Consider the following 21,924-nt stretch of genomic DNA (forward strand, 5'->3'; position numbering starts at 1 on the left):
TTTATGTGCTTCTTCCTGAATGTTTACATACATTATGATCGTATTTAATGAAATGGAAGTATGTTACAACTATGATTTGCGAGAAAGTACGGGAATTTGATTCAAAGTACAATTTAATCTCACACAAATTTCGTTAGTTTTGAAAAAATCGTTCGAATTTGGGAGGTGAGAAATGTCAAAAATACCCCCCCGAGCGTTCGAATTTAGGAGGCTCTACTGTAGTTACTTTAGGTACTTTAGTCCTTCAATTAGGGGAAGGCTTAGCACTTTCGTAATGTTGCAGCTTCGTAAAAGTTGATTTTTTTCCAAGTTATTAAATGAACTTTTATCCATGGACATATAATCTAAAAGCTAGTCCAACATCTCACATTTCATGACAAACTTGGAAGCCTAGGCCTTTTTTCCTGGGTCCAAAATCTGCTTTTCCTTGCAGATAGTGATACGATCAACAGGTTAAAAGTAGCTTTTAACAACTGCGTAAGGTATATCTGCTCGCTTGGTCCCCGTGATCACATTACTCCTTATAGGGACGTGTTTGTTGGTTGCGATTTACCGTCCTTCCTTCAAATGTGTGCCCTTCTCTTTCTGCATCGCCTGGTGACAGCTGGATCACCTGGTTACCTGACTTCCCTCCTGACGAGGGGGGGTTCGGCTAGGGTTCAGGGATATTTGGTACCTAGGGCGGAGCAAGATCTGTTTTACCGCACTCTTTTTGTAAAAGGAGTTGCCTTGTATAATTCCCTTCCCCGTGAGGCACGTAGCTCTCAACGGGCGATTCAGAAACATTTCCAAACTGGGCTTAACTGATTAGTTTATATTTTTTTTTGATTTCTTTTTTCTCTTTTTTCTATTGTTTATTGTTTTCTTTCCTTTTTCCTTTTTTCTGTTTTTTTTTCCATTTTTTTAAATTCTTTTTTCTCGCCACGCAATTGTAAGAGGGTTGTACCCTATTTGTTGTGGATTTTTGAAATAAATTAAATTGAAAAATATTAAATTAAAATTTACAAAGGCAAAAATAAAAAATGAGCCTAAAATCATAATTTTGATGTGTAATATTTTATGCATTTTTGCACACTGCAAGTGTCTTTTCGAAAAAGCAACTATTCCAGGTTATAGAGGGTTTATTAGGGTTAATATTTACCGTGAAAATATTTTGCTTGAAGGGGGTCGTTTTTGTGGGTGGAGGAAAATTCATAAAAATTATTACCCTTGCAGCGGTGCGTTTTGAGAACTTTTCATCCAATTTGCTTTTGTTTTCAAGCGGAATTTTTCACATTTTACTTTAAATTAATCACTGGTAATTCTAAGAATCACTGATGATCAAAAAATGTTCTGTAAGACAGATTCGAAGTATTAGAGAAATTACGAGGATTACAATAGGTGTGATTGCTTCTTTCTGATTTGTTCAGTGATGAAACTAGACTGCTTATGATAGATGTGATTCTTTAATTGCCACTTTGATGTATTTTGAGTATTTCTAATTCAATTTTCCTTGTTTTAAAGTGAAACTTCCCACATTTCACTTTAAATAGGTGGCTGGTCATTTTTGAAATTAGTTACGTCCAAAATATGTTCTGTAAGACCAACTGGAGGTGTTAGAGAAAATCTGAGGATTACAATAGGAGGGACTATGAGAGAATCATACCTACCCAAGCTCTTAACTGACTGTCAGAATGTAGTACAAAAATGGTTTTTCGAGTGTCAAAAAACATGTGTTAGAAAAATAGCTTAAAATTGATTTTTAATGCGTGATACCTGCTGCAAATGGTGAAAACAAGTGGATGAAAGTTTTATCTAAGTAGTGATGCCCAAATCTTTGTGTCCGATGTAATGTTTTCGGAGAAAATGAGGCGTACAGAGTTGGGAAAAAGTGGTACAAAGCTGAGTTAACCAGGGCACATTCGTAAAAAATGCCGCTACATTTTCATTTTTCTGTATAGGAAAATCCAAGGACTTCCAGGAATTTTGTGAGGCAGAATTATGAACTCAATAAGTAAGAGAATTTTTTGATTTTTTTATATGCGTCTAAAAATTGAATTTTGAGTATCGTACCTATAAATTTGTAGTTCTATATTCTATAAGATTTTCTAATAGAATGCTTCAATTTCTTTGGCGAGCTACTGGAGCTTTTTAAAAGTGCGCCACTTTTACATACTATAAGGGCCTTTACGAATATTTTAGAACTTCTACAAACGTTATTTCAGAAAATTGTGATTCTATATGCCGTACTTCGAGAATTCTTCAAGATCTTTATAAAGAAGAAAATGCTAGTTGGGCCTTCTTTATTTGGAATAGATAGAAGTAACCAAACTTGAAAATTTTTCGACGTATAAAACCGCTTTTTGAACTATAGTGCTTTATCTCAAGTCTCTACGGCTTCTACACTCTTTTTTGACAGAAGAAATTTTCTTAATTTTTTTTACAAAAGCGTACATAAAACGCTTTAATATCCGAAATATTGACGAAAATTTATAGTGTGAACCAGCCATTAAATAAAAATCATTTTCTTGCAATGCAAGCCAGGTGCTTCCCTCATCTTTCCCATGTTTTTTCATTGATTTTTGGGTCATCTTTAAAGGCCCATCTAGCACAGTTAGCTGAGAAAAAGCAGTGTTTTCAACATACGTTTGCTGAATTCGACCAGCAAAAAAGTGCTGACCGGTCAGCAGTTCTCTGACAAAAAGTGCTAACCAAATATTGTCGTTTTAAGGCTAGCAGAATTTATCTGAATTGAAATCAGTTGGTATTTGGTTCAGGTTGGGAATGTAGATCACTCTGAAATTCAAATGACAATCTGTAAAGAATTGATTTCGAGGGAAGAGATGCTCTGATACCCCTTGTTTTGTTTGGAATAAATTTTCATTGTCTTTAGACTTCTTTTATCAAAGGACTTAATTATACGGGCTTCAGACCTAAGGCTTAGCTATCTGGCTTAACTCCTCTAATTCCTCATCAAGCATGTGTTTATTTAAGGAAATTTTTGTTTAGGATTGAATATTAAAGGCAAATGATTTATTAGATTTTGAAAAATCAATAAAATTCCTTGTTATTAAGATTTTTGAGACCTTCGGGAACTGGGCTAAACCTCCAGTCTGAAGCCGGCCTTATTGCACGTCAATTTGAAATGGATTACAATTGCAAAATAAGAAAAAAGTTGCAATAAATAAAATAAATAAATTACTAAACATTATTGTGAAAATGTAATATTACATTGTAATGAAAGTCTAGAAAAATTTAATAAAGTCGAATGTGTTAATTATGTTTATTTCTTTTGTTTTAATCGTCAACATTTCGGACACATGAAGACTGCATGCTGTGGTGAAATTATGAGAAAACCGTTGTGCCAGTTGTGCCAAGAATAAACATCAAGCAGAAGCGTGCAAGGAAGAGATCAATTGGACCAATTGTTGATATTGTTATTGGCTTAATAACAATTATTATGATAGGATTAGAGGTGTGGCATGAAGGGCATGAAGAAGATTAAGGATTACCGACGAATATCTTTTGTTGAATTAAGGAATTGGATTGCAAAATCCAGGAGCATCTTTTTGCAAAAGCTACTTACCATTGACTTATGTTTTCTTTTTGAACACGGTTTGTTTAGCACCTTTAGCACGTTGTGCATATAATTTTGTAACACACTAAATCCCCCAAATCATTTTCCTATTCAAAAACATAAATAATTTACTGAATTTCTTTTTATTTGTACAAATTTCTTCATAAAGCAATTAATCCGTTAAATTCAAATTTTCGCCGCGTACTTTGCTTCAGAGCTTTCGACGAGTTCTAAAGCGAATATATCCATGGCGCGGTTTTGTTTGTGATTGTTTTTAGTGGCTTTGAAAATTTTCATTTTCTCCCATTTTCCTCATTCCCGTCCACCTGTAGCACAGTGAAGGTTTTCTTTGTGCTCCTGGGTGTGACTTGACCATCATTTGCATTGTTCATCTCAGTGATTCTTTCCAATTTGTGAAAATTGTGTTGTGGTTTGGTGAAACTCTTGGCCGGCATGGAACTCCTCCGGAAGAATGCGCCCCCGTCCTGCGATGGTGGAACAAAAATGCTGCCTCGGATACGTTCAGGTTGGTACTTAGGGTAGACACTTGTATCTCGGTAGAGGGCTTCAATGTCCTGCATTGTGGGGCGGGTATTTTGGGGTTGAGCCAGGGTGCTCCAAGTGTTTTGGTTGAAGGAACTGAATGGCAGGGCTCCTCTGCTCATCCTACGCATAATTTCTGCCCTAACCCCAACTCCCTGGTTCTCAGACTGTGCCTCGAATCCCTCAATTTCCCTCTCGAGTTTCTGTCTCAGGGATTGGGCATCGTCGAATTGGCAGGTTTTATTGTAATCCCTGGCAATCTTTACATCGTGCTTCCAGAAATGCGTGTGGGATTTTGTGACCATGGGGGCGACTTCCTTAATTCTCAGTATAAAGATACCCATAAGGAAGATAGAGATTACATTAGTTAAAGTTACTCCAAGGCTCACAGTTGCCTGGAGGATTAGTTCTGTAAATTGGTTATTCGAGTATTGAGAGGTCGTTACGAGATCTTTGAATCTGGCATCGGCTTCTTGGCCAGAGAGATTGTAGAAGGCAGCGACAGCCCAGAGAAAGCCAGAATTGACAGCTGGAGGGAGCAGGGAGGCAGAAATAGCCACTCCTGCTAGAGATCCTGCATTCTCTCCGAGAATCCCAATGGCTACAGCTGCTCCCGAGGGCAGAGCAATGAGAATTCCCACTACCAGGGAATGTAGCTCACATCTGCTCAGCATCTCTCGCGTGAGACCCTCCTGGAGTCCGTAGTAGCCATTGGAGATGCATACAATTAGGCCAAAGAAGAAGCCTACGAGAGTGGCCAGTAAAATTCCCACTAGCTCATTCGTAACGCCCAATTTTGTCAGCTGACGATCCTTGACCACTGTCCCAAAAGTTGCTGCCACAATAGGGCCCATTAGTGGGGAGATTAGCATGCTGGCCGCTAGAAAAAGGGAATTGTTCTCCACTAAACCGAATCCCGCGAGGATTCTGTAAAAAAAATATCATTTAGGTTAATCCTAACCTCAATCTTTTTATTAAAAGATTGGCTTTAGTTTAGAATATGAGGTTATATCAGATTTAACCTAAAAAAAGACTCTTAAAGACTAGATGTTTATTTTTTAAGTTATTGTTTTAATCGTCAACATTTGGGGCATATGAAGAGTGTTTGCTGTGAAATAATGAGAAAAACGTTGTGCCAATTGTGCCAAGAATAAGCATCAACCATAAGCGTGTAAGGAAGAGATCAATCGGACTAATTGCTGATACTGTTATTGGATTATTAACGATTATTAACGATTAACGAAACTTGTAGATTTCCCCGTTGGGCTATCACTTTTCACAATGCATTTTATCATTCGAAAGAAATTCTAACCTCAATGTTTCCTACAAAGAGTCCAGTTTTCTAATTTATTTTTGGATTTTACAATGAACAAAACATTCCTTTTTGTTTTGAAAAAATAAAATTATTTTTCTTTAAAGTCTTTTAATTCAAAGGATCAGTTTTTCTTATAGGTTAGGATTTACTTTACCTAATAATAACTCCACATGATACTAAAATTGTCTTGCAACCAAATAGGTAACTAAATTAACTGAAGGCTGTTCGTTCCCTTTTCTTTATTTATTAGTGAAGGACATTTCAATTAATCTTCATTGTAATATTTAATTGCATCCTAATAGGATTATAACTCAATCCAGTGAGTTATTTGCTGTTGAAGATCAGGTTATCTGTATAATGTATACAGATGTGTATAATGAGAGTTTTAATCATATTTTGAATGACACATCCTTCACGTTTTTTGGTTATTAAAAGGAATAAACTGGAAGAATAATATATAAATACGAATTTGCGTGTTTCCTTCTTGTTTGGATTTTTAAATTTAATATTAGAATTTGAACTAACATTAGAAGTCTCGTCATTTCAATCCTGGGTAGGGGCAGGAATTTTTATTACCTCCTCTCCGGAAAAGACTTTCGTTGAGATCACAATTAGAATTTGAGGTTATGTAGAATCTAACCTCAAAAAATCGGTTGAATAGTAGCGACAAACAAACAAGGTTTCATATCGGGCCAATTTTCCTTACACACGGCTCTTCGTTATCCGGCACTTCGTTAAGAATAAGTTCGGGCTTGTCAGGAATTCCAAGACCTTTCCAACGAGCTTAAACATTATACCATTTGGATGAGAAATACGCTATCTAGAGCCATTTTAATCTTCTACCTTAAAAAAACGTTATTAGGGATGACTCAGTGGTATTATCGTATGGCTGCGACTTTTTTTTTCAGTAAAAAATAAAATTTGGTCAGTAAAAAATAAAATTTGGTCAGTTAAAAATAAAATATGGTCAGTAAAATATTAAATATGGTCAGTAAAATACTTTAAAAATCGATAAAAAATTAAATTTGGTCAGTATAAAGTCAAATTTGGTCAGTAAAAAATAAAGAATCTGGTCATTTGATTTGATCAGCGTATATTTTGGTCAGTAAAAAATCAAATTCGGTCGGAGAAAAGTCAAATTTGCTCGGTAAGAAGTCGAATATGGTCAGTAAAAAATCAAATTTGATCAGTGAAAAATCAAAATTGATCAGTAAAAAATGAAATTTGTTCGGTAAAATATAAAAAAAATGGTCAGTAAAAATAAAGAAACTGGTCAGTAAAAAATCAAATTTTCTGTGCTTCGGGAAGTTATCAGTAGCACCTGTTTAATTCTTGTACAAACTTTAGAAAAGACGAAATATGAAATACGAAATGGTAAAATACGAAGTGTACTAAAATACGAAGTTTCCGCAATACGAAATGTGCAATACTTTTTATCCGGATATGCAAAGTTTTAACTTTTATTGATTTTTTTTAGTTTTTTATTGACTAAATTATTCACTAATCATATTTAATTTTCCACTTATTAAATTTCACATTTTACTGATTTAAAAAAAATTACTGACCAAATTTGACTTTTACCGACCAAATTTGACTTTTCTCCGACCGAATTTGCTTTTTTACTGACCGAATTTTTATTTTATACTGACCAAATTTTATTTAATACTGACCAAATTTTATTTTTTACTGACCAAATTTGATTTTTGAGTGATAAAATTTTACTTTTCATCGACCAAATTTTATTTTTTACTGATCAAATTTAATTTTTTCCGGTTTTTTCAAACGTTTTTTACTGACCATATTTAATTTTTTACTGACGAAATTTGTTTTTTTACTGACCGAATTTGATTTTTTTATTGACCAATATTTTTTTTTTTACTCACCAAAAAGATTTTGCCTTTTCGTATAAGGACGAAATGTTCGCCTAGGTACTCTCTAAAACATATCTAATAATGAAGAAAAATCGCACGACGCCTTTTCGAGCAATCCCAAAAAACATGGTTTTGGAGGGTGATGCCCTAGACATATTTACGATTTAAGCCGAGAAACTATTTAACGTAATTATAATCAAAATAATGATGAGAATACATTTCTATCAGTTTCTGACTAATCTGTCTCTCGGCTTGAGCCCAGAAACGGTTTAGTTGGTGGAAAACTGATGGAAATTTAGGCAAATCATGGTTTTGATTATAATTACGTTAAGCCGTTTCTCGGCATGTTAATGGTCTCAGGGTTGACTTATGGGGGGGGGGGGGGTTACCTGAAGGGCCGAAGTCTCTATCTCAAACCGTATGGCCACTAGGCGTGGTAACGGTTCCGGACAGACAAACAGCGTAACTTCAAAAACTCGAAAATTTAGATTTCCGAAATTCTACCAAAAGACGACCCCGGAAAAATCCAGGGATTATGTACTGCCCTCTCTGTGGAATTCGAGAAGTCAAAGTACAGAAAAGTACCTTACAATATAACCTCACACTTTAAAATAACTTCTTAGGATAAAGTGAAGGAATGGAGACTATTGATTTTGCAGAAAACCCATAAGTCCCAATGCAATTATCCCTGGTGGTATTTTTCCATTTAGCAAATCCTAATCTTTTTTAATGAAACCTACAGAAGTTGTTATTACTGGTGTAAGCTCAGTATTTGTGCAAATAATTATAAAATCCCCAGCTTCCCAGGTGGTTTGAGCGTTTTCATTGAGAAAATTGCGGGAAACTTTCCAATGAGGTTTTGGCTCATAAATTGCCACCAGATGCATTTTGTTGGTGCATCGTGTGGATCGATATATAATGAAATTTCGCTATGTATAAATCGTGTTTAGAGAATTAATGACTCACGCTGCTACGATGATGAGAGTGACGAAATCAAATCGAATCTCTGCATTGACCCTCACTTGATCCACAAGTTGGGCGACATTGAGGCGAGCCGTGACCGAAGCCACGAATTTTTCCCAAATGCCCTCCTTCTGGTCCAGGTCTGCCTGCGAGGCCGTCCGGCTGTCTGCGTCTGTTCCAAAGTTGTGAACTGTGCAGGGAGTGAGGGTGACTGTTGAACCATCGCGATACCCAATGCCCCAATCATTGAGCCACTGTGTCACCCGATCGCATCTCAGACCACTCTCCAGGGTGAAGATAATCTGCCACTTTTGACTCTTGCGAACTTCCGTCCAGGCGGCACCGGTGATTTTGCCCTTGGCTATAATTTCCTCCAGTACCCGTTCCATGGATGACTCCAAAGGGATGTTTAATTCATGAGCTTCTTGTGGTACTTCCTGACATGCCTTTCGCAAATGTTCCTCCTTCTGCAGCACCATTTCCCGCAATTTCTCCTCTTTTCGCTTCTGTTGTGGATTTATCGTCACTTTCTCGTGTTGATTGAGCAATTTGTCCCTCGGAGACGATTCTCTGTCTTCATCTGCCTCATTCTGGTCTTCTGTGGTGCTATCCTACAAGAAAATTACCCTGTCAATTTGGATTGTTTTGCTAAATTGTATATTTTCTTCTAATCTGCAATTGTTTGGACAAGAAAATAGCAAGGAAATTAATTTTTTAAAAGCTAAATGTAATTAAGAATGTGCATAAATTTGTTTTTGGAGTAAAATACTTTTTGCAAATGATGCAGAAAAATTCTATTTTGTATATAAAACAATTAGTACGCTCTCAACGAAAAGAATGTGCTAATTACAAAAAAAGGAGACGCTTTTTAAATTTAATTATTAGCATACTAATTTAATTATGCAAGACAAAAAAATAGAGTGCTTTACTTCAGTCAACATCCATCTTCCAGGCAAATGAACTGAAAGATCAACATTGAAAATTCTCCACTGCAATTTGTAGTATTGAAAGAAAGATATAGGGTAAGTGTGCCAAATTTCGGCATAGTTGCATGCAAGCGCCAAAGTCTTAAGTTTGAAATGTAATATCTTTAATAGAAATTGATTTTTTTTCATTCCTTCTACTTAAGGAGTGTCGCTTAGAACCTTGTAGACAGTTTATTGTCTTTATTTACTTTAAAATCATTCTTAATACATTTTAAAATGAATAAAAATGTAGACATAGCTTTTGTGCCCTATTTCGGCCACCTTCATTCTCATAGTTCCTTGCCCTTCGGGAATTCTTCCAATATATTTTTCACGTCATCTCGTTCGTCGAAGCTACATTTTTTGTTATTCTTTTTCATTGTATAATCTCTAAAGTATGTAGAAACTAAAAATTAAGGGAAATTCGAGGAACAAAAAAGGTGGCCGGAATTGCAAGCTGGCCGGAATTTGGCACACTTACCCTACAAGGGGCATGACATTTCCTATGTTTCCCATATGTTTCTAGCGAGCCGAAAAAACTTTTGAGTATATTAGCTGTTTTCTGTCATTGTAGAATGAATTAGCAAAAAATACTAATACAAGATAAAAGCCAATTTAATAACGAAGAGGCAACCGAAAACCCTAAATTGGAAATCTACGTCGTTTTGGAGATATCTCGTGAAATGTGTACGAAAACAGGGAAAAAATTACACTAAAACCGGTCGCATTTTTTAGAGCTAATGTCACCCCCTGGTGTGTCCCATGAAAGGTTTCTGACGTTCATCAGTAACTCACGAACCAAGCTTGAACATTATTAAAATGCATTTTCAGGTCAAAGAAAAATAGCAACAAATGTTGAATGAAACTTTTATATCGCTCCTTGGAAATTACAAGGGGCCAACTCAATCTGAGCCATTTTTCAGGAAACAGCATGAAAGTTTCAACTTTGTATAAATAATTATCTCAATTAAGTATGTTAATAAAAACAATTTAATTCTTTTCTATTTGTATGAGCATTATTATAAACATCGAAACATACATATTTTTACCTTTCAAAATATGTTTATTTTATGAGTTAGCTCTTTGTTATTCTAAATGATGAGCAAATTTTCATAATATTAGAATGACAAGGGATCAACTTGCTTGAGTTAGTCCCTTGTTTCACAAAAATTTGAACGATAAATCTATTTTGTGCCCCTTGACTTCAAATAAAACCGCGCAAGCAATCATAAAGAGTAAAATTTTGAAAAACTTTTGTAACTACGAAATTTATTGACTCACATCAACTGAAATTTTATTAAATTCTCTGCCTGAGTGTATTAAAACCTCAAAATCGCCAAAAAGTGAGTTGGCCCCTTGTGATTTCCAAGGAGCGATATATAAGAAATTCATGACTATCAATAGTCACAATGACTACTTTTAAAGGCCACACAGTAAAAAGCCAGTGGCTGGTTAACTTTCTATATGGACCCTACTTACATGCCAAGTTTCGTCCCGATCCGCGGAGGACAGGTGGGTTCCTCCCCTTGTAAGTATCATCAAATTTTCATTAAGCAAAATATACGTTTTTGGATAAATAATTTTGCCTATTGAATATTTAATTACACTTGTGCAATACATAAAATTTGTATTTAGTTAATTAATATTTCATTTTATATTATTTTTATATAAAAATGAGGCATGACGAAAAGTGGTAATATTCTGGAGTTGATTTTACCACCTGTCGCCATATCTTTTCGATACGCGACGCTAACTTCACTTCGTAGATTCTCAGTTGTCAAATGTGCTTTGTTTACTTTCTGCAATAGTCCTATAACTTATTTTTTTAAATAAAAGTGAAGAAAAATCATTTAAAGTAAATAAGGTGATCATGAGGAAAAAGAAATGCGGAATGTATTCTTTTTATAACATTGCCTAAAATAATCGAGTTTGGACTTTTTCAAGTGGGTGGCGAGAAGTGGTTACAAAACTGGCGAAAAGTGGTTAAAAGTGGCGACGAAGTGGTTCTTTTGCATTGTTAAAAAAAATTATTTTTTTTAAGTAGTCCAAGTGGTAAATTGTAGGACTTTTGTTTTCACGAATCTAGAGCCAATACATCTAAGTAACTTTGTGTCAAATTTGAGTTATAATAAGGGTTCAAAAGTTATATAAAATGAATTCCTCTTTTTTCTAAACATGGCTATATGTGGTTACTCGATCCTACTTCAGAAAAACGCTAGATTTTCCCTATTCATCCGAAGTAGTCAAACATATATCATAGATTGTGGATTATTTATAATTTACAACTTATTGTATAATTCTTGCTAACAACATATTTGTCTGAGGTATAATTGATACGAACGTTTTTATAGAGTTATCCTGTTTTTTTTTTTATTCAAATGAAAGATTTTACTGTTTTATTTTGTTTATCTAATCTTCGAGATAGTGGATGAAGAATTGGACCTCGGTAACTTATAAATTTTTCCAAGTATTCAAGCTCCGATTATTTACCATGAGTGATGCTTAAAAATCACGTAGTCTAATCGCAATGTATTTGAGAAAATTCTCATCAACCACGTGCTTCCCATTAGGTCAACTGAGTCAAATAAGAAACACATTACAATTCCTATTAGGTAAAGCTTCAACGAGTTCCATTGAAGAAAACGACAAAGTTGTATGGTAATCCAGTTTTAGAGTGTAAATTAGAAGTTTGTGCAATCTCTGAAAAATATCAATATTGAATTGAAATCCTTCACTGACCTTCGGCAGTCAATTAAAATGATATTTTTTTGTCGATTGTTTTTATATGATCAACATTTCAATCACTTCTTGCCGAATGGGAAAGGTCTTCAATTGAAAATTTACAATTGACCCATTTTTGTCAAAGTTATTGAAAGACGCACAAATATTATTGGTTCTTTTTCAACAGTATAATTCTGATGGTATCTCTTCAGTAAGAAGTTAAGTGGAGAAATTTGAAGTTCTTAAGTACTTACAGAGGTTTTATTTTGATCTTCTGATGGTATGGTGTCCTTTTCGAAGAAGGACACTTTCTTGTCTGAGAGATTTTCCTCTTCTTTTTCCGTTGGTATTATTATTAAAAATAGCACACCATCCATATTTTTTTGTCCTCAATTTTACACACAAAACTGATTTTGTTTATTTTGATAATGCGAGGGGCGCTAAAGCTCCTACAGAAAAAAAGCCCAAGAAAAAGCACTAAAAGTGTATCACCAACGACAAAATTCAAAGTGAAACTGATTTGTGAGAATGACTTTGGAATGTTATGGCAATTTCGAGACAGTGAATCAAATCATATGATGATTGTTGGGTTAGGAAGGGGGGAAAATGTCTGTGTGGCTGGGGGAGACACCGGAGCAAAACCAAGTAAAAGTGCCCCAGTTGAGATTTGCAATTAAATCACCTGTTAATTGCAATACAGCAGTCACACGACGATGCTGGGCTTTATTGCAAAATCTCATGCCACAGGCTATTTACATTGGACTCTGCTGTTTTGTACGAAGTTAGAAAAAGGTGTTCTTAACTTTACTTTAAAATCTATATATATATATTGCTAAGTGGATAAGGAGTGAGAATTTTCTTACACTATAAGACTGCTGTTTACAATTTGGCATGTGCTAGTACCCGTGTGAGAACGTTTGGAAGTTAATTAATGCACTTTATACCTCATAATTATATTTGGATACGCAAAAAATAATCTAATCATGTGACAAGTTTTATAAAATTGATCCTCGAGGAGATTTACATCATTTTAATAAATTGTGGAGATAATTCTTTGTATTTGCTCATAATAGCAGTCTTTAAATGTAATTATTTGCATGTGTTAATTGTGTAATCGGTCCATTAAACATTTTGCAGCTTGTTTTAGTTAAATGGCTCCTCTATTCAATTTATTTATTTTTCTACTAACAATTTTTTCAAGAGGATTGCAAGGAAAAATTTTCTGAATAGCGAGTAATGGTGCTAGGGTAAAGTGATATAAGTTGGAGATAGTGTTACAAGTTGGACAATGCGCCGGTACAAGTTGGACATGGCTTTTTTTCTTGATAAATACAGTACAAAATTTGTTTTTAAGCATAAGGACCCAATTTTAAAACTAAACCATTAAAAATATACAAATAAAAATTAAGTACTAAATTTATCAACACAAAAAGCCCTGTCCAAATTGTACCATTGTCCAACTTGTACCACTGCACTGTCCAACTTGTACCACTTTACCCTATTCCAAATAAGAAATGAGCATGGTTTTTTAGCACATTACTGTTCTCAAGTACTAAAAAGACCCTGACTGTTCCCACATGTTATTTCAATTAATGTTAGATGGCATTGTGATCGGGTTAAAGCTTGCTCGTCGGGAATATTCGAATTCGGATTTTGGTTGGGAAATCGACAAGATTAATTTAGTGGTTTCTTTTTCAAAGTATTTTCTACATTTTCTTAATCATGATTGACAAGATGTAAGGTTCTTCTCTCTACACAAAATCATATTTTTCCAGTCCTCGTCGTGTTTCAAAATCACCAAATAGTCATGACAGGAACCGACACAAAAGAAAAGTTCAACCGAAATCCGAATTCGAATATTCCCTCCGAGCAAGCTTTCACCCGATCACAATGCCAACTGACATTCAGTCAATGTGGAGTAACCTGTCATGTCAGCTTGGTGGCATGATGCAGTTGGATGGCCAGGATTTGACAACTTTAGCCTCAACCGATTTTCCCAGGTTTTCCATGAGTTTTCCCGTGAGTTCGTAGTAGGTAAAAGTCGGCAAGCAGCATTAATATTCTCTACTCATTATTTTCCTTGAAATGACGTATGGGAACAGACATGGTCTTTTTTAGTAATTGAGAACAGTAATGTGCTAAAAAACATGATCATTTTTTCATTGGAATAGCACCAGTACTGTAGATATTCACTTTGCGCCTGATATTTAGGCAAAATAATTTTTCACATTATAGTGTTTAACCCTTTAAGGACAAGAAAATTTCCGCTGAGCGAAATTCAATGAAAACAAGTTTCCCTCGATATTTTAGCATAAATAAGAGATTTACGGTTAAAAAGAAATTTTCCCATCCCCAGAAGTCCTGGAAAACTATAGGTCATATGTGACTCAATCGTCCATAAAGGTAAAAAAGCACAAAATTTTCCAGGTGTCTAGTTAACTCGTTTGCTCTGTTTTTTTTTGAAGGAGAAATAATTTGAATATATTTGTAACAATTAAAAAAAAATTTAGAGTACGAGTAAACATTAAAACGATCAAAAATTAATTTTAAAAAATCTCATTCAATTTTTAGTCTTAACGAATCTTGAAGACTGGTACACAAAAACAATTATTTTTAATTTTTATGATATTCATCGAAACAAATTTCGCATACTGGTAAGGTAACACAGAGATAAATGTCGCATGCCTTACAAATACAATTGGTCTTATAACCCTTTTTTCTGATAGCACCATGTGCACCTCAGTTTTCTTCGAAACATGTTTGATGGTAATAGGTAGGTGCAATGTTGCTTGTCTCTGGGAATTTCAGACGTACAGTTGCACATTGCTGTGGATCCGGGAGTTCTTCCGGAGTTGATGCGTTCTCGATAAAGACTTCAAAGTCCACTTCATCCACGTCTTGTTTCAAATATATTATATCACTTTCGTTCAGGACAAGTTGGTTGGCATCATCGCTATCTTCCGGGCATAATATGTGGATCATTTCGGGTTCATTGATCATGATTTTTTTTCCATTTTTGAAGTCATCTACAAGAGTAAAAAGTTATGAATTTACAACATATACGCAGAAGTATCTTATAAATTATCAAAATATTACCTTCTTCAGTCAGTATTGCACTGGGAAATCTCAGCTAATTGATATTATCACACAATATCACATGAATAATTAACTATTTTGCGCACACATAAACAAAAACATGAAACATTCTAACCTCACATCTTGGAAAATCCACAAGTGACAGTTCGGTGTTTTTTTACCTTTAGGGACGATTGGGTCATATATGACCCATGAAAATTATGAAGCTTTCCTGAAGATATCAATAAACTATAATTTTTACCTTGTTGAGAAATATTATGTATTGTTATTATAGTTTCTAGTCCCAAGCGGTTTTTGCTTAAAAAAAATTAGAAATATTAAAAATATTAAAATTCAAGCACCAATGTGAAAATTTGAAAATTCGTTATTTTTTAGCTAAAATATTTTGTATATAGCAAATACCTGGAGATTTGCAAAAAATATCCTAGATTCCTACATCTTTCTACTTAATGATTATGTACAAACATTAGAAAGAAATAACTTCAGGTAGTCAGGAAAAATTATTTTCTCTATGGGTCACGGGTGACCCAATCGTCCTTAAAGGGTTATTCTTATTGGATTTTTCAAATAATGGCTTACGAGAATGCTTATAAGTCTGGACTTGCTTTTATATCGCTAATCTAGGCAAATTTTAGTTAGACAATCATAGCTTCGATTCTATTGAACATTTTGTTCTTCATATGGAAAATATTAAAGGCTTTTAAATGGGCAAAAATTGTCTATATGAGAATATCAAAAGAATATTCTACGACTTTCAGTGTTGACATTAAAATAATAACGATCAGCTAAAGCCCTGAGATAAAAAAACATATTTAAACAGAATAAATTACAGAGATCCCAAAAGGTATCATTGTCTTTTAAGAATGGAAAATTTATAGATTTTTCATACTCCAGAATTTTGACTCTATATTTAGATATGTTTTCAAGCCAAACTGTTTAAATATTCTCAAGTGAGCTGAAGTTAAATATTTATTTAAATAAAAATACATTTTTTTGATCAAAATTAAACCATCTTTTGAAGAAATAACCCGTTTTCTTCTCCACAACAATACATTCCATTGAAGACAATTTCAAGATCTAAATTAATTGTGACTGCATTTAAGTGGAAAAATCTGAAAATAAATAAGTCTCAACCGTCTCAACATTGTGAATAAAATTGCCACATGACAGTTCAGCTGCTGCATGGGTATGTCTTTTATCTCCAAAAGAAATCACGCAAAATTGAATATCTCAATTGAAACTAGATATTACTAGAAAGTGGAAACAAAATATACTTTTTATTGCATCAATTCTCTTTGATTGACATTTCTTTTCTTCATTTTATCATAAAGTCTAGCTGCTGGTCTTTCAAAATCCTGATAAGGTTTTCAAGCTTTGTCTCTCTCAGTAAAATGCCTTATCGGCAATTTCTCATCCACTGCCACAATCTATTATATCTTAAATCTCACTTTAAAGCCCAATGTAAACACTTGTTGGACAAAAATAAGCAAAAAAACAAGAGAGAACTCCGGGAAAAGTGTAAAAATGGAATGGAAAGACAATTAAAGTCTCTTCTGTTCTACATTTAAACATTGCTCAATATCTGCACAGAAGCACCCTGATTAAAGTCTACAGGCCATGGTATGATAAGAAAGTATCATATAAATAAGTACACTCTAATTGTGTTTTACACAATGATTAAGTGACGCTGGATGAAGAATAATTCATCTAAAATGAGCCAATTTTAGTAGAATTTTCTTTGGCAAACATTTATGGATATAAATCATTGTGAGCTTACACAGTGATAATACCAGGAGCGATGTTTATGTCACTCAACTATTTAATTTACAAGTATGTTTTCAATTTTAGTACAACATTCTACTAAATGTTTCCAAGTAAGTTGCAAGGAATTTTCCAAAGTATTTTTTAAAAGCTGTCTAGACAAGTTCTACACTGTGAGAGAAATCCGAAAAAGTTAAAATAACATTCCGAAAATTATTAAATTAAATATTATGCTTTTTAGGTGTATTAGGGGTTAAAGTTACTCTTTTTCATGTTAATTTTACTTTGAAGAAGGTGTAAAATTAACATTAAAAAATGTTGATATATTTTTACACCTAAAAAGTGTTAAAGTTATGAGGAAAAAAAGTTAATCGCACCCCCGTTTTTCGTTTCGTTTAGCAACGAAATTTCGTTATTTCGTTTAGCAAGATTTAAATTCATTTCCAAGTTATTTTTTTAGTAAAATTTGTAGGAGAAGGGTTTTAGGCTTTGTATACACTTTGGAAACTGAAAAATTTAGAACTGAATTATTTAAACAATTAGAGAATAAAAAAAACATACTTTTTCCCCAAAGCCCAGATAAGCTTATGGTAGCTGAGATTCTTTACAGGCGACCTCGAAATGCGTGCAACTCTCCTGAGAGAAATCTGAAAAAGTTAAAATAACATTCCGGAAAAGTTAATTTTACCCTGCAGTATTGATCCAAAATCGGTGTAAATATTACCCTTTCTAGGTGTATTGGGGGTTAAAGTTCCCCTTTTCTATGTTAATTTTACCCTTAAAAAGGTGTAAAATTAACATTAAAAAATGTTGATATATTTTTACACCTAAAAAGTGTTAAAGTTATGAGGAAAAAAACTTAATCGCACCCCCTTTTTTTCTGTGTATTGAATTTTGGGGGTAAAGAATCGCGTCCAGCCAATTTTATGCATTTCAAACGACAAGGACGGTTTACTCGACGCGATTCTTTACCCCTAAAATTCAACTCAAAATCGAATTTTCACGCATTTTGAGTTGTGCAAGTACCCCGACTTGTACTCGCACTTCAAAATAACTATCTTCTCCAAATTTGATGGTAAACTTAGGGGAAATTGGGGCACCAACAAACACGGGTACCACTAAATACTGCGATTTTCTTTATATAGGGGGACCCCATAGCAAAATTCCACGGAAATTCCAGTGGAAAACTAGAATCCAAATTGCAACAATCCGCGGAATTTGACGCTAATATTCCACCAAATTTTCCATGGAATTTGGAGTCGGAAATTCAATTGGAATCATAGCTCTCCATGGAACTTCAAGTGCGCTCCACTGGAATTCCAGCGCTAAATTCCGCGGAACTCCAGGGAACTTTTATATGGAAAATCAAATGTGAATCCTATGGAAAATTCCACTACCTTTCCATAGGGTTTTTCATGATTTTTTCCACTATTTTTCTCGAATGTTTAACAAATAAAATGATGTTGTAATACAATGGATATTTTGTTTTCAAACTTTCAAAATTTTTCATGGAAAGATACTAGACAACTCCGAGGAATTTTTCGCTTGTTATTCCTATTCCGCTTTCTTTTGCTATGGGGGAGGTTGTGCAGCTTCGTACTGAAAAAGGTGTTCAAGATTTAAGATTTTTTTTCTAAATGCCACACAAACCGAATCAATTATATCACTATTTTAAAAAGAAATCTTTTACTTATTAGGTTCATAATTCTGCCTCACAAAATTCCTGGAAATCTTTGGATTTTCCTCTGCAGGAAAATGAAAATTTAGTGGCGATTTTTACGAAGCTGCCCTGCTTTGCTCAGCATCGCTTGGGGCACCACCAAACAGGCAGATTTCTCACAATTGTAGATGTCGCGAGCGTACTTACTCTTCTTCTCCCTCTTTGTTCGATTTCAGAAATTTATATCCATTCATGGAATTTTCATTCAAAATTCAGGAGAAATGGAAGAAATATAGTTTAACTTACCTAATTTTGCCTTAAATGAATTTTTAATCAAGAATTGGCGGATGATTTTTCGATTTTATCAAAAACAAATCAAAAGAGCGCGCAAAATTCGAACTTTAGGTAAAATGTTCGCTACGATTTAATGGCGTTGCTTACGATTTATTAAGCATTATTCTTAAGAAGTAATATTTTTAATATCTTCTTTATAATTAAGTGCTGTAATGTCCAAAGTAACTTCAATGAGAAGGAGGTGAGAAAAGGAGGTGTTTATTGGTGCCCCAGAAAGTGTTTGGTGGTGCCCCAGGTGGATGAAAAATATCGAAAAATGCATGGTGACACAATTTTATTTTTTCTGGAAATTGAATTGTTTTACATCATCCTTATATGCATTAATATGCAGCCAATATTCAAATTGAGAAATTTAGTGAACAGTGCATCTTTCAAAAGTGTTTGGTAGTACCCCAGTTTCACCTAATGTTCCACAATAAAAATTGAGGTTATGTCATCGAAAAAGTGAGGTTATTTCAATTCTGTTTGAAATTTGTTGTTAAAAATACCTCTAGGTCAGTTTTGTTGCAGTTTCTGCCGCAATGAATATTTTATGTAACAAAGTTTTGGGTTAATTCGGGAGTTTAAAGTGTATTTAATATTTAAATCGGTAAATTTTAAACAATTTATTTTATTATTTGGGATTTAAGACAGTGCAGTGCGTTCTCTGTGTGATTCATGTCAATAAGATTAAATTGTACGCGTCTGCAAGAATCCACTTAATTTTTTTTCATATATCATCCACCCACAATGTCCTTTAAATAAACTAAAATGATGGAAAAGTCAGAGAGGACATTCTGTGATTTTACGTGAGCTAGAATAAATAGAAGTTTTTCTAAGATGTCCCAGAGAGATCAGAGAGAAAATGTATCGTGTGTTGGTTGCATGTATAATGACTGAAAGGCATGGGATGTTATTTTGAGGGAAAAACATTGTATTTTGCATTGAAGTAAATAAGAGCTAGAATGTAAATAGGGAGAGAATGAGCGTTTACATAGGAGAATTTGATGGTACGCATGCGTTTGAATCAGCTGATTCAATGGCACCGAGACGCCTAGACGGTTCCAAAGTCTATGGCAGTGTAGTCGAAAGGGGATACTCAGTCGGATGTACCTTTTGGGATACCGAATTTTCGGATATGGGGGTTGAGCAAAAAATTGATTGATTTAAATTGAGACATTTGAAAATAGTTTTGTGCGTGGGGGGTTTATTTTGGGGGTGGATTGTGGGAGGTGCGGTTTTGTGTATGAGCGTTTATGTAAGGGAAGGATTTTGGGCTTCGCATACAATCCGTTTTCGAACAATTGTTTATTTAAGGAATATGGGAAGAATATGAAGTGTTCGAAGGGTGTGTGCGAAGCCTTAGATCAGACGATTTCGATTTTAGCGAATCAGACAATTTCTGAGACGATTTTCAAATCACGTTTTTTGTTTGCCCGTTTCAATCGTACGGCTGTTCCGTATGGCTGCTCCGTCCGACCGAACAAGAGGTGAAACGGTTATAGATAATGACTTCGATCCTCCTTTCGAAAACGAATCTTGGGCTTTTTGATTTTCATTTATCGATGCAGAACGAACGTTTGTCTGTTTCATCACCATGTCACATATAAGATTAATATTAGGATTAATACTTTCTGAACTGCGAGAATGGCAAAAAAAGATAGCAAGTGTTTTATTATGCCTCTCTCTCGCGCTTCGCTCGAAAACCGACCGAATCACAGTTGGAACTCATGGAAAATTGCTCGAATTGCCTGTAATACGGTTCAGAAAGCAATTAATACGAACAGTAATATCTTACTCATCGTATTACTCCACTAGAGTGTACTCTTTCTAACACATGTGATATTCCATTTGAAATTTTGCATACTATATACCTCCCTCTCCGACTTTTCTGGTTTATCATGCCTCTTTCTCGCACTTCGCTCGAAAACTGTCCGAATTACAGTAGGCACGCATGGAAAATTGTTCGAATTGCCTGTAATACGGTTCAGAAAGCAATTAATACAAACAGTAATATCTTACTCATCGTATTACTCCACTAGAGTGTACTCTTTCTAACACATGTGATATTCCATTTGAAATTTTGCATACTATATACCTCTCTCTCCGGCTTTTCTTAATATTAATCTTATATGTGACACCATGGTCAAATGACCTTCAATTATTTCTTCTGGAAATTTCTCAAGGTTAAAGATTGAAATGATTTTACTAAGCGTATTTCTCAACCGATTCGTGAAAGCTTGGATTCCTTCGAAAGGTCTTCGAATCCTTGACAAATCTGAACCGGTTCCAAATAGATATGAACCGTAACCGACTAGGTTGTGATACGGTTATTAAGTATATTTTCGGACTTGTATAATGCGCGAATTCATGAGCAGAATGCCTTTTCTCTTCCATTGGACCGCTAATTAAGTTTAAGGGGAGGTTTACCAACCCTTTTTCCCAATCGTCATGAGAATTTTCCCTATGAACAGCCCCTTTTTGATTTTCCGTGAGACGTCAATATGTTGAAAATTTGAGAGAGAATTGAGAGAAGAGTTGTTTGATGAGAGAGAAAATAATACAGAGCGGAGATTTTCCAACTAGAAGAAAATTCACACAGTGTTTCAATGTGGCCGAGTGAGAAATGGCGGCCAGTTTCTGTGAAAATTGTCTCTGGGAAAATCACCATTTAAAAACATTTCACCAATTGCTACCACTAAAGATATTTAATTGAATAATCCGGTGTTAAGAGCTTGTGTATTCGAATTTGTATCCTAAAAAGTCTTGAGTGTTGTTTTTTGAGTTTCCCGTGTTTTTCTTTTGCTGTTTTTCCTGGGTTTTCCGTCGAAAATTGGAAATTGACGTGTTTGAGCTGAAAAAAAGGGAAAAAGGCTTTGGAAAAAAGCGATTTTTCGAATTGATTTAGGTTTGCGTGTTTTAAGTGAATTGAATCCAATAGAATTTTCCTCATTTTTCTTCACCCAATACTCATTTATATTTTGTGTGCAAAAAATATAAGAACGAAGAAAAAATGAAATGTGATTGAAGAGAAAAGCATATTTTCTCCTGTAAGTTTCCATCGTCAGAAGAGTTACATAATTTTTCATACATTACATGGTCTTTTCTCTTACTCAATTTCTAAGGTCAAATTTTTGGTG

General features: G+C 34.4%; 3 protein-coding genes across 3 annotated transcripts in view; 2 read left to right on the plus strand and 1 right to left on the minus strand.

Annotated features, from left to right (window-relative positions):
• Positions 1-21,924, plus strand: part of LOC129806138 (extracellular signal-regulated kinase 7) — a 91,185-nt gene that overhangs the window by 45,762 nt on the left and 23,499 nt on the right. The gene's annotated exons all lie outside the window — the stretch shown is intronic.
• The window catches only part of LOC129806141 (Na(+)/H(+) exchanger beta-like), a 185,523-nt gene that overhangs the window by 27,897 nt on the left and 135,702 nt on the right, over positions 1-21,924 (plus strand). The gene's annotated exons all lie outside the window — the stretch shown is intronic.
• LOC129806140 (uncharacterized) lies at positions 3,681-12,632 on the minus strand. Its single transcript, XM_055854517.1, has 3 exons — positions 12,189-12,632; positions 8,252-8,859; positions 3,681-5,026 (listed from the first exon to the last, which is right to left on the minus strand). The coding sequence occupies exons 1-3, from the start codon at positions 12,309-12,311 to the stop codon at positions 3,850-3,852; spliced, it is 1,908 nt and encodes a 635-aa protein (XP_055710492.1). The 5' UTR covers positions 12,312-12,632; the 3' UTR covers positions 3,681-3,849.

Source organism: Phlebotomus papatasi, chromosome 3, assembly GCF_024763615.1.
Source record: "Phlebotomus papatasi isolate M1 chromosome 3, Ppap_2.1, whole genome shotgun sequence".
Taxonomy (NCBI): domain Eukaryota; kingdom Metazoa; phylum Arthropoda; class Insecta; order Diptera; family Psychodidae; genus Phlebotomus; species Phlebotomus papatasi.